Here is a 12,996-nt window from a genome sequence, read left to right on the forward strand (position 1 = left end):
GGTTAACCCCCCCAGAAAAAATAATGATTTAGGAAATAATTGGCTGGGCATACCTTGACACCATCTGTCTTCTTGTTCAACAAACTCTTGGCAGCTAAAATGAAAAAAGCAGAGATAATTGGTTAACTTACAGTTTACACTGCACATGAGTTCAACAAATAAAACCTGTGATGAAATGACTTTTTGCCTGTTAATTAAGAAAAATGTATATTTTTGTTATGGTTTGAGTGCAACAGAGCTAATTGAAACTGGTTTCAATTACCTACATCCTAGTTCTTGCAAGGAATCACATTAGCAGATGACAGATTAAGCTCCTGCATAATATAATGGGCTTTGACTTATCTGTAAGGTATGATGGACAACACAAAGAAGGAGTAATTTGTTTCTTCGGAGATCATTATCTCTATTTAAAATAATTGATAAAAAGGGTGACTTCAGAAAACTGAAGCGATGCGTATGCCATCCCACCGGCGATTTACATTCTTGCCGGTTGGATGGCATTTCGGGGAGATTAGTCGCCCACGGTAGCAAAGTTTTATCAGGGTTGACTAATCTTCCCATGTGCCACCTAACTAAAACAAAACAATGATCCAAAATAACAAGAAAAATATTTTTTTTAATTCAAAGAATAGCCAATATGTTTCAGCATAAGTTCTATTCATCAAGCTTGTGTTGGAAAAAAGGTGTATAGGTGTAAACTGTTTCTTTAAAACAACCATGACAAATACTTTAAATTAACACACATTTACAGATTATAAAAGGTTAACTACTTGGAAATAAAACCCATAAACCATTTCTGCTATGTTCGAATGAAAATGTGATCAATAAAAAAATATTTTTACATTCTGCATGTAAAAACCAAAATGTTACATTTGTATTTCTCTATTTAACCTGCAACATATGTCATATATAAGTAAATGGTCATAACACATTCTCATTACTAAACTAGAAAACATGAGAATCTATACTTTTGTTGTGTGAAAAGTTGTGAACAAAACCTGTGCTAAATATATCAAAAATTGGAGAAAAAAATCAAAACCAGCTTAAAATCGTGCTAAATTAAAGGGGTAGTTCATCTTTAAAGGACATGTAAAGCCTACATTTGCCTACAATGTATATCAGCTGGGCAAGTCTCCCCCACCCAAATGGAATCATTTGTACTGCACATATCCCTTCCGCTTGCCAGTGCCATCACATTTTCCTAAAGCAAATAGCAGCTTTCACCCAGTGGCCATTTTTCCTCTGATACATAATCAGTTACATTTAAATCTGCAAGCAGCATACACACACACAGACCCTAATTCAGCGCACGTTTCATCAAGAATACAGGCTCACACAGGCACAACTGTCTCTGATAAAAGTTCTGTTTTGTTTGAGCACTGTAATGATAAAGCTGAGCTCAGGAGAAAAAAATTGAAGCAGACAGCTAGAGCTGAGTTTCTATGGAAACCAGCAATGCCATCTCTTCGCTGGCTGCTAGACTGGAGGGCGTGTTTAGTAATCTGAGTTTAGAACAACTGAGCATGCCCACAAGCCAACAGCCAAGGCAAACTCCAGAGGGAGGGGGATGAGTGGGTTTCAGGAGGAGACGGAAATCTAAGTGATTAAGGAGATGTTGCAGGCTTCGAAGAGGCTGTTCACTGATTAATTTTTGTGTGTGGGGTTTACATGTCCTTTAAGTTAACTTTTAGCATGGTACTCTTTGCAGTTTTTAAATGGGGGTCACTGACCCCAGTGGCCGAAAAACCATTGCTCTGTATTTGTTGTTGTTCTTACTTTTTGTAACTTTCGATGCTATTCAGACCCTCTCCTATTCATATCTAGTATATTATCCAAACCACTCCCTGGTTACTAAGGTAACTTGGACCTTAGCAACCAAATAGCTATTGAAACTCCAAACTGGAGAGCTGCTGAACTAAACTGAAAAATAACAAATAAAAAATGAAGACCAATTGCAAACAGTCTCAGAATATTACTCTCTTCATCATACTAAAACATCATCTGTCCTAAAAGTAGATGAAGAAAACCTAGTTAAACAAATGAAACAAAAATTACTTTTGGTCATGTTTTTATTGGAAAAAAATGATCCAATAACATATCTTCTTTTGGCAAAAGTAAATGAATCCTTAGGATTTTTAGTTCAATGGATGACAATCAGGTGTGAGTGAGGGACCCGATTTTATTTAAAGAGCGGGGATACAGCAAAGCCTGATTCACACATGCAACACATTTGTGGATGTAAATCATGGCTATCATTGATGGAATAATGAATTCTGAACTATACCAGAGAATCCTAAAGGAAAATGTCAAGACATCTGTCTATGAACTGAATCTCAAGAGACAGTGGGTCATGGAGCAAGACAACAATCCTAAACAAACAAGTTGTTACCAACTTGTTATCCACAACTTGTTATCCACTGTTACTGCAAATGTTTAGATGCAGTTATCGCTGCACAAGGGGGTGACACCAAATACTGAGAGCCCCATTCACTTACTTTTGCCACTCGCAGATATGTTATGGGATAATTCTTTAAAACTAAATACATGACCAAATATAATAATTTGTGTTTAACTAGGTTTTCTTCATCTACTTTTAGGACTAGTATGAAAATAAAATGTTTTTTTAGGTCACATTCATATAAAAATATAGAAAATGTTAAAGGGTTCACAAACTTTCAAGCCATATAAAAGGGCCATATAGGCCATATAAAAGTCCACCCAGCTAAAGCAGGCCCTACCCCAGTTGCTTTAATCATGGACCATGCACAGTGCTCCATGCAGAAGGTTTGCTTCTGATCACAGTATACAAGCTAGGTTTGTCATTTGCAATGTGCAGGTCATGTGGGTAGCCCATGGGTCACTGATGAACATTTTCAGGCCAGCCTTCTCTGCACTAAAACCAACACCAGGTGAAGCATCTGTTTCTACAGAGATGCTGAGCTTCTATGCTTACTACGTGAAGTTATTGCAGCGAATTACAGGGGCTGAAAGGAACGCTTTAGAACCTTTTCTCTCTACCCACTTAGTAATCAACACAATAACACCAAGTGAAAAGTTACTGCCCTTTTCCCTCCAAAGTCCCTGTAGGTTATATAGGGTATTTTTCATATATTAATATCATTTGTTTTTAAAGATTCAGTTATGTAAAATAATCAGTCACTGAATTGCACGGTACTTTACATACAGTCATGGCCAAAATTGTTGGCACCCCAGAAATTTTTCCAGAAAATCAAGTATTTCTCACAGAAAAGTATTGCAGTAACACATGTTTTGCTATACACATGTTTATTCCCTTTGTGTGTATTGGAACAGAACAAAAAAGGGAGGAAAAAAAAGCAAATTGGACATTATGTCACACAAAACTCCAAAAATGGGCTGCACAAAATTATTGGCACCTTCAACTTATTATTTGGTTGCACACCCTTTGTAAAAAATAACTGAAATCAGTCGCTTCCTATAACCATCAATAAGCTTCTTACACCTCTCACCGGGAATTTTGGACCACTCTTCCTTTGCAAACTGCTCCAGGTCTCTCTTATTGGAAGGGTGCCTTTTCCAAACAGCAATTTTAAGATCTCTCCACAGATGTTCAATGGGATTTAGATCTGGACTCATTGCTGGCCACTTCAGAACTCTCCAGCGCTTTGTTGCCATCCATTTCTGGGTGTTTTTTGGCGTATGTTTGGGGTCATTGTCCTGCTGGAAGACCCAAGATCTCGGACGCAAACCCAGCTTTCTGACACTGGGCTCTACAGTGCAACCCAAAATCCTTTGGTAATTCTCAGATTTCATGATGCCTTGCACACATTCAAGGCACCCAGTGCCAGAGGCAGTAAAACAACCCCAAAACATCATTCAACCTCCACCATATTTCACTGTAGGTTACTGTGTTCTTTTCTTTGTAGGCCTCATTCCATTTTTGGTAAACAGTAGAATGATGTGCTTTACCAAAAAGCTCTATCTTGGTCTCATCTGTCCACAAGATGTTTTCCCAGAAGGATTGTGGCTTACTCAAGTACATTTTGGCAAACTGTAGTCTTGCTTTTTTATGTCTCTGTGGCAGCAGTGGGGTCCTCCTGGGTCTCCTGCCATAGCGTTACATTTCATTTAAATGTCGATGAATAGTTGGCGCTGACACTGATGCTCCCTGAGCCTGCAGGACAGCTTGAATTTCTTTGGAACTTGTTTGGGGCTGCTTATCCACCATCCAGACTATCCTTCGTTGCAACCTTTTATCAATTTGTCTCTTCGGTCCACGCTCAGAAAAATTAGCTACAGTGCCATGGGTTGCAAACTTCTTGATAATGTTGCGCACTGTGGACAAAGGCAAATCTAGATCTCTGAAGATGGACTTGTAACCTTGAGATTGTTGATATTTTTCCACAATTTTGGTTCTCAAGTCCTCAGACAGTTCTCTTCTCCTCTTTCTGTGATCCATGCTTAGTGTGGCACACACAGACACACAACGCAAAGACTAAGTGAACTTTCAGGTGTGATTTTTATATTGCCCATGCCTGTTACTTGCCCCAGGTGAGTTTAAAGGAACATCACAATAATTTTGTCCAGCCCATTTTTGGAGTTTTGTGCGACATTATGTCCAATTTGTTTTTTTTCCTCCCTTTTTTGTTCTGTTCCAAAACATGTGTTACTGCAATACTTTTCTGTGAGAAATACTTGATTTTCTGGAAAAATTTCTGGGGTGCCAACAATTTTGGCCATGACTGTAAAAGCGGTTTTATGTAATGTATTTTTGGACAGACCTGCAATGTCCAAGGGAATTGTGTTCCTTTATTTCTGACAAGTGCTATTTACAATTTCTAGTCATAAGGACTACTCTCCAACAGCTTTAACAATGTAGGCTAGGGACAGCAATGACAGAAAAATTAAAATGACCTATTAACAAATATCCATTTAGTCTGCATACATACTAGATAGAAAGCATGTTTTTTTTTTAATTTAAAAATTTATTTCACCCTTTAATAACCTCAATTAAGACTTTAAATCCCTAAAGTGGATGTAAATAATTTTATCAGAATCAAAATCCTTTCAGACAAAAGCCAGAAAACAGGCAGGCTGCAGTAGTAGCTTACATTGCCCAGATTAAACAACAAAAACAGAAAAGAACTTGCAAACACAGCAAAAGGACTTTTTAACTGCCATCACATCTCTCACCAGCAGCCAACACATTTGGCAAAAAAATTTCCTAATAAGGCAATAAAATTTATAAATGTGTAAAACAGACACAAATGTTTATATCTAAAAATTGTAGCACCAAATACTTTTTTATAACATTGTCAATTCATGGCACACAAAATTCACACAATCTCAAAAATTTACTTTCGGATATTACTGCCTAATAGAGATGCAATGTCTAAAGCATGCGTTGTTTACATAAAACAGTAAGCCAATAAACAATATATATATAAAAAAGTTCAAACTGTTGAATTCAACTAGATAGTTAGATAGGAACTGGTACTGTCATAGTCCCCATCAAATTCCAGTGCAAGGTCTGCAAAAACTTTCAGAACTTTTCCCTTAAGCCCTGGGGGCAGGAAACTTGTCCACTGTACACCTGGTAAATGGAATTGCCTGCAGGTTTTTTCAAAACACTGCAGAAAAGTGTCCAGGTTCCCATCCTTTTTCATCAAAAGGAAATTCTCCAGATGTGGTTTAAAAACGGTCTCCCTGGACTCACTGCCGCGAGGAAGTACCTCTCTGGAGCCGTACCATCTTCAGCTGGAATTGCTGGTCTGCTTGGCACTCAGCTGCCTCCCTTTCTGCTTGGCATTGTCCTGAAGTGGTCTGGCATTGTGCTTCTGCGCTTGGCTGCTTCTGCTGTGGCCTCTGCCTTCTGGTATTGCAGTATAAGTTGCAGCTGTAGGTTAGGGTCAGATTAGCCTAGCTGTTGCAAAGCTAGTTGCAGATATGATCCTGCACCACTCTGATAACTGTAGCTGCTGCTATCCTCATAGTGGTATTGTCCAACAGCAATGTCCATTGTTTATCCTTCCTGGGCAGTATTGGACTCCTGGTAACTTTCAATCAGGGTTACAATTAGCCAATCCTTGATATGGTTTGCCACAGCAACCCCTCTCTTCTCACATAGCCTGGCCAGCTGATCCTGATCTGCCTCTTGTAGAATGCCATTTCAGGGGATATTTGCCAAATAAAAGATAGGAAAAAAAACAAAAAGGGAAGGTACAACTGTTTGCAGGTATGTCTTTTTCTAAAAAATACGCACTAGGTTTGTCCTTAAAGACTGTATATTCCTCTCAAGGATTTACAACAAAAAATTAAAAAATATGCCACCACTGCCTACCAATTTGAAATGATAGCGACACTCTCAGCCGCAACCCTGGTGTAAGAAATTGCTCATCTTGGGTGCCCTTATTTGTGGTATATACATATGTGTTTGGGTCTCTATACATATTTATGTGTTATACACTGTGTAGAGGGGAGTTCTACTGATAACTATAAACCAGTTGTTCAAGTTACACCCGAAGCCAAACCTCCATATCAATGGGTTTTTCTGTGCATGGTGGTGGGACAGTACATCTGCGAGAAGCCATAAAACTCAACAGTTACTGAACAATGGGCAAGGTGTGGTTCTTATCAACCCCATCTGATCAGTTGGTATGTGGGGGCAGTGGCTGAAAGGTGTATAAATGTGGACTAGACAGAGCAACCTGAGGGGAAGAACCTGGGGAGAGCATCAGAAGTGACCGGGCAGGATGTGAGACAGACCAGAGAAAGCCATGATCAGCTGGTTAGAGAAAAGGAACCAGACCACCGTGTTCTGTGTTTGCCGGTAGCTATGATGATGTAGACTTTGATATTAATCTGTATATGTAAATAATGTAAATATATTGTTTTGTGTTAACTAATCCTTTAATTGTAACAATCCATTGATTTGCTATTCAATAGATACATTTTAATATACACTTATTGGTGTGGGTTATTTGTCTGCTTCTCAAAATAACCGGAACCCTAGTAAGAGGGGTGATTATAATATTATATTATTATTATATATAGTCAAAAATCTTACACTGGGATGTGGTCAAAAGGGGTTACACTCAGTCACTTACATAGAGGTTAGACTAACATCAGAAACCCCTAAACATACTAGCACCCAGAACATTCAGTAGCTGCCACCATCAATCGTTAACAGGCAATGGAAACCTAATATAACTACTCCCATTACGCTCTCTAACACAGGGGTGCCCAGACTTTGTCACCCTGTGATCTACTTTTGCCACCTGGCCTCTGTCATGAGATCTACCATGGTTAAAATAGTGCGATGTCTATCATTTAGTGCAATAAGCAAGTAAAAGTATCAATCAATGTTTTACAAATACACAGTAGACTTAATTCTACTAGACACATGGCAATATATAAATGCAGTGCCAAATTCACATTTAATGCCCACATAACATTATTCAAGTGCCAACTTCAAGTTTATAGTGAAAGTATTTTTTTCCTTCCCTTCTTCATGGCCCACTTTGTAGTCTGCACACAAACATATATAAAGTGGGAACAAATATATACAGCGGCCCGGTGCAGACAATCTTCTATACTGGGATGAAACTACAAAGACGGATGGCTTGAACAGCCGCACTCAAAAGCTCCAGTATGCTGGGGGAAAAAGAAGTGGCGGGATATCATCCCGCTGCATTCCACCTCGAGGTCTACCAGAAACTTTAAAGTGATCTACTGGTAGACCGCGATCTACCTTTTGGGCACCCATGCTAAAACAGGTACTATTTCCCAGTACACAAAATGTATCACACACTCCTTCTCACTGTAGATAGGGTTAGCTTCTACTAATTTAACAAGTACTCTAGCAGCCCAAGGGTTAAATTACAGTAAAACACTCTGTCTTGCTAGCAGTCTACTTGTTAATTAGCATATAAACAGATAACTTTTCCTATACACACAAACAAGACGTTAATAGATTGAGGCACAACCTTTTCAGACAGGCGATGAGTTCTTTTAGAGCAAAAGGACAAAACATACTAAATTTTATTTTTAATATTACAAAGGGTAAACAGTGCATATACAAAAAAGATATTACAAGAAAGAGACATACACATGCGAAACAGTAAATAAAATAAAAAACTCTAAGAACTGTACCTGAAATTTCCCTGAAACAAGCTTCTTTGTACAATAGAGTACTGGATCGTTGGACCTTTTATCCCCTACTGGGACATTCCCTCATTACTGTATGCATGAGGAGGAAATGTCCAATGTGTCATTTACACCACCTTAGGTATATGTTGTTTTAGGCCATTTTCTGTAATATCATATTGTTACTTGCCAGTACCTAATATTATAATGAAAAGAGGGGGGATATGGTAATCCATATGTGGGCAATCAGAATGATACCAAACATGAGGGGTGTCTCTTGTTCCAGTCCCCCAGAAAGGATCCCTCCCAATTGGTGAGTATAGGCTGGCCCTGGTATCACTCATCATATCAGATTTTTTGCCTAAAAATCTTACATATTTACAAACCTGCTAGTTTCTGACTTGGTCACCCCATTACTCCAGTCAATTTCTGGATAACTAAAGTTATAATAACATAATAAGAGTTTGTTGTGAAGCCTCCTCCATTTGTTATAGCAGCTGGGATTCACTGAACACAATTTTTCATTTAATAAACTAGAAAGATCCTTAAAAAAACAGCAAAAACACCAAACAAAAAAAACAACATATCTAGTAGCATAAAAAACAGCAGGGACTGAAAATTCTTGATGCATAAAATGTTTATCAACTAATGTATATGGGAATAAAATCTGGTAGAAAGTTAATAAGATATTCATCAGTATTAATGCACAATTGTGCAGTTATTTTGTTAGCTTTAAACATAAAAAAAAAATCAGCACTAAAAACAATGCTTTATTCTGAAGCATTAACATTATGATTGACTTTGTACATCCTTTCTTCCTGGCATTATTTGTACTTATCTAGTAACATTCATGCATTTTACGTTAGTAAGAAATATTTAGTACCAATCTTGGAAGAAAAACAACACATTAGAGATTTATTGAGATTATGAGAATATTGATTACAGAACAGGCACCTTCCCCATAGCATGCTATTTCACGAAGAGCAGGAGAGCCGGAACAGTGAGGAGGAGCCAAAAGGCCATGGATCCATAAGGCGCACTGGGCTGAGGTTTAAGCAATTTGGGTATGGAAGAATTCATGCCACGTACCTTGCTCGACTAAGTTGGCAGCACTGGTGGCGGCCACAACAGGGGCGGAGGTCTGCCTGCCAACTGATTGGACAAAATCATTCAGTGGAAGATGTAGCAAAAAATAAAGCAATCTATGTATGCCCAATAAGGAATAAAAATAAAATTAAGCATTCAATGTAAATTCAGTTTTGGAAAGATGAACTTCAAAAAAGCTTGGAGAAATGGTTGGGGAGGAACTTGTAAAGCACAAAAAAAGAAAATTGTGTTTTTCCTGATCAGTTTTTAAAAAGTAAATGCCCAAGTCGCTTGTCAGGTCCAAATATAAGTGCATTTCCTATACATAACATAATATAACAAGTTACGATACATTATGCCATTTTTATTGGAAGGCTCCATGAATGCAAATATTTTAACATAAATTATTAATGCTGACAAAGTCTGCTCCCAACCTTCTCAAGCAAAATGAAGTAAAATTAAGCAGTATGGAAAAACCCACACTGAGTTGAAAGATCACAGAATGAGTGGTCAATGGGGTTCACGTAACAACAAAAGGGAAACAAATGTCACAAATGTCACCAAATGCAGCACTGCATGGCAGCAAAAAAAAATATTTACAAGCATGCAGTAAAACAGGTCCAATGCACAGTCAGTCAATGCAATCGAGAAGCCACAACCTCGTTTTCTGAAACTATAGACACACCAGTATAACAAACTGGAGGAAATCACAAGTGTCTATAATAAACTAAAATACTAAACCCTAGAGCAAGGCCATTACATTTCCTCTCTCGAGTTTCACTAGTGGTTTAAAGTACTCCACTATTCACCTAAAATCAACAACCAAGTGCATGCATTTCACTTTTTTACTCGCCAATTCCTTATTCACATTCAGCCACCAGAAAAGCACAGATAAAATGCTTATAACTAATATTAAGCATACAGGCACAAGAAACAAAAAATAAAAGAGAGGGAAGGAAAAACTGCAAAAAACTGGGAACTAGATTTGCAGTAATGAACCAGTAAATGAAGGAAACAGGGGAAAAGGTTGGAGAAACCATACAAAACAAGTTATAAACAATATCAGAACAATACATATTGGGATAACACCAATAATACAGTGAGAGTCCACGGAAGGATAGATGACTCACCACCAGTTATAGTGTCCCCCGTTGAAGAGGTACACGGGACAGTGGATGCAGCTTTTCGGCATCCAAATGCAATTCCTGTCAGAGAAGAGCAGAATAATCATGAATCACATAAAGCATCTAGGGATGTTCTCCACATTGAGTTCTGAAGGGTGCCATGTTTCTAAGAAGCACAGACGCTTTCTCACTTAAGGTGTTGAGATTTTATGCACTGACCTACTTATAAGACTGATCCTGATTCAACACTGCTTCTCGTACACGTGTTGCTAGCAGCCATAATGTTAATCCGGGTACATAATGTTCTCTTCTTGCTCAACAGAGCCCTCAAAAAGCAATAATGACTACAAACCAACAAAGCCTCAGTAAGTAAAGATGACTACAAACCAACAGAGCCCTCCGTAAGTAACAAATATAAAGAGTAGTTAATTCCACTAGCATTTAGGATGTGGCTTTGTAATTATTTTTGACAAAAGTGATTTCATTTAAGTGAAAACACTTGACCAAATTACATGTTTTTTGTGGGCCAGATCTGCAGCATGGAGCAAAGATGGAATGCTCCAGGAAATTATTATCCAATGAATCATGCACAAAAACATATCAAATAAAAAAAACTCACACAATTTAGTCTTTTCGTACATAAAACAGCTAACAGTATTAAATTGGGCTTTAGGACAAAAAATCATAAAATCCATTTGTGCACCCAAAGGAAGACATATCACAACAACACCAAATATAATGTTAAATTCTTAAGAACTTATATGTCAAAAGAAAAAAAATGCTCATGGCCATTATATTTATCTATCTAAAGTTTAGTCATAACTATCATTTAAAAGGTGTTGAATCTGTATGTTTCTGTATAATTTAACAGGTTTTCATTTCAAACTAGGTTTACTGCTTGAAGAATCATTGCTGGGAAAGACTGTATTTGCCAGACATTTGTATTTCAATGATTTCTTCAGTTTTAGGAGCAAATATGCAATATTTAAGATATGTGTCTGACTGTGATACCTTACAACAAACTAATATCTCCTTAAAATTGGTTAAATGTATGGATTCTAATTCTGGACAGATTTTTAATGTGGTCAGTGCATAATTTCTGAACTGGGAATAAGGGCTGGAGACAGCTTTACTCTGTATGCATCTTAAAACAGTTCACACCTTCAAAAACAATAAGAGTTATCATTTTAAATGCTTTTGTGATTATTTTCTTTCTCTGAAAGGTTCACACTGGGGCACATTTACTAATCCAAGAACGTCCGAAAAGCGTCAGAATGCGTTTTTTCCGTAATGATCTGTATTTTAGTGATTTTTTTCGTTGCTGTCGCGACTTTTTCGCAAATTGTCGCAAACTTTTCGCCGCCGTCGCGAAAAAATCGTGCAACAAAATCATATTTGTTGCAACGAGTAAGAAAGTTTTGGATTCATTCAAGCTTCAGTATCGTGACTTTCCTTGGGCCAGGTTGGAGCTGCAGAGTGCCATTGAGCCCTATGGGAGACTTTCCTTGGGCCAGGTTGGAGCTGCAGAGTGCCATTGAGCCCTATGGGAAACTTTCCTTGGGCCAGGTTGGAGCTGCAGAGTGCCATTGAGTCCTATGGGAGACTTTCCTTGGGCCAGGTTGGAGCTGCAGAGTGCCATTGAGCCCTATGGGAGACTTTCCTTGGGCCAGGTTGGAGCTGCAGAGTGCCATTGAGCCCTATGGGAGACTTTCCTTGGGCCGGGTTGGAGCTGCAGAGTGCCATTGAGTCCTATGGGAGACTTTCCTTGGGCCAGGTTGGAGCTGCAGAGTGCCATTGAGCCCTATGGGAGACTTTCCTTGGGCCAGGTTGAAGCTACAGAGTGCCATTGAGCCCTATGGGAGACTTTCCTTGGGCCAGGTTGGAACTGCAGAGTGCCATTGAGTCCTATGGGAGACTTTCCTTGGGCCAAGTTGGAGCTGCAGAGTGCCATTGAGCCCTATGGGAGACTTTCCTTGGGCCGGGTTGGAGCTGCAGAGTGCCATTGAGCCCTATGGGAGACTTTCCTTGGGCCGGGTTGGAGCTGCAGAGTGCCATTGAGTCCTATGGGAGACTTTCCTTGGGCCAAGTTGGAGCTGCAGAGTGCCATTAAGTCCTATGGGAGGCTTTCCTTGGGCCAGGTTGGAGCTGCAGAGTGCCATTGAGCCCTATGGGAGACTTTCCTTGGGCCGGGTTGGAGCTGCAGAGTGCCATTGAGTCCTATGGGAGGCTTCCAAAATCATGCAAAGTCGGAAAGGTTTGCCTGCCGTTTACGAGCGCTCAATCTGAAAAATTTGCGGCAATTCGCGAAAAAGTCGTACTGACGACGAAAAAAAATCGGATTGGAAATAAACATTTTGCGACTTTTTTGTATTTTTTGTGATTTTTTTCCTTGCCGTCGCGACTTTTTCGTCGCCGGTACGACTTTTTCGCGAATTGTCGCAAACTTTTCATCGCCCGTCGCAAAAAAGTCGTACCGGCGACGAAAAAGTCGCGACGGCAACGAAAAAAATCACAAAAAAGACGCAAAATGTTCGTTTCCAATCCAATTTTTCCCATTCGGGATTCGGATTCGTGGATTAGTAAATGTGCCCCACAGTGTTCATGTGCTATGTACCTTTTCAACACTAAAGGAACACACACAATTTTATATTACTTGAGAGAA

The 12,996-nt window shown here is 39.0% G+C and overlaps 1 protein-coding gene across 31 annotated transcripts in view; it reads right to left on the reverse strand.

The window, feature by feature from the left end:
- Positions 1–12,996, reverse strand: part of camk2g (calcium/calmodulin dependent protein kinase (CaM kinase) II gamma) — a 172,767-nt gene that overhangs the window by 35,756 nt on the left and 124,015 nt on the right. For 9 of the 31 annotated variants that reach the window (XM_012965992.3, XM_012965988.3, XM_012965987.3 and 6 more), the window contains exons 13-15: positions 10,341–10,415; positions 9,214–9,276; positions 54–94 (exon numbers count right to left, since the gene is read on the reverse strand). In XM_012965992.3, coding sequence (XP_012821446.1) covers positions 54–94; positions 9,214–9,276; positions 10,341–10,415 — 179 coding nt within the window. The remainder of the gene's footprint in view (positions 1–53; positions 95–9,213; positions 9,277–10,340; positions 10,416–12,996) is intronic. The other 22 variants (XM_012965995.3, XM_012966002.3, XM_012965999.3 and 19 more) reach the window with 3 other exon arrangements.

This window comes from Xenopus tropicalis, chromosome 7 (genome assembly GCF_000004195.4).
Source record: "Xenopus tropicalis strain Nigerian chromosome 7, UCB_Xtro_10.0, whole genome shotgun sequence".
Taxonomy (NCBI): domain Eukaryota; kingdom Metazoa; phylum Chordata; class Amphibia; order Anura; family Pipidae; genus Xenopus; species Xenopus tropicalis.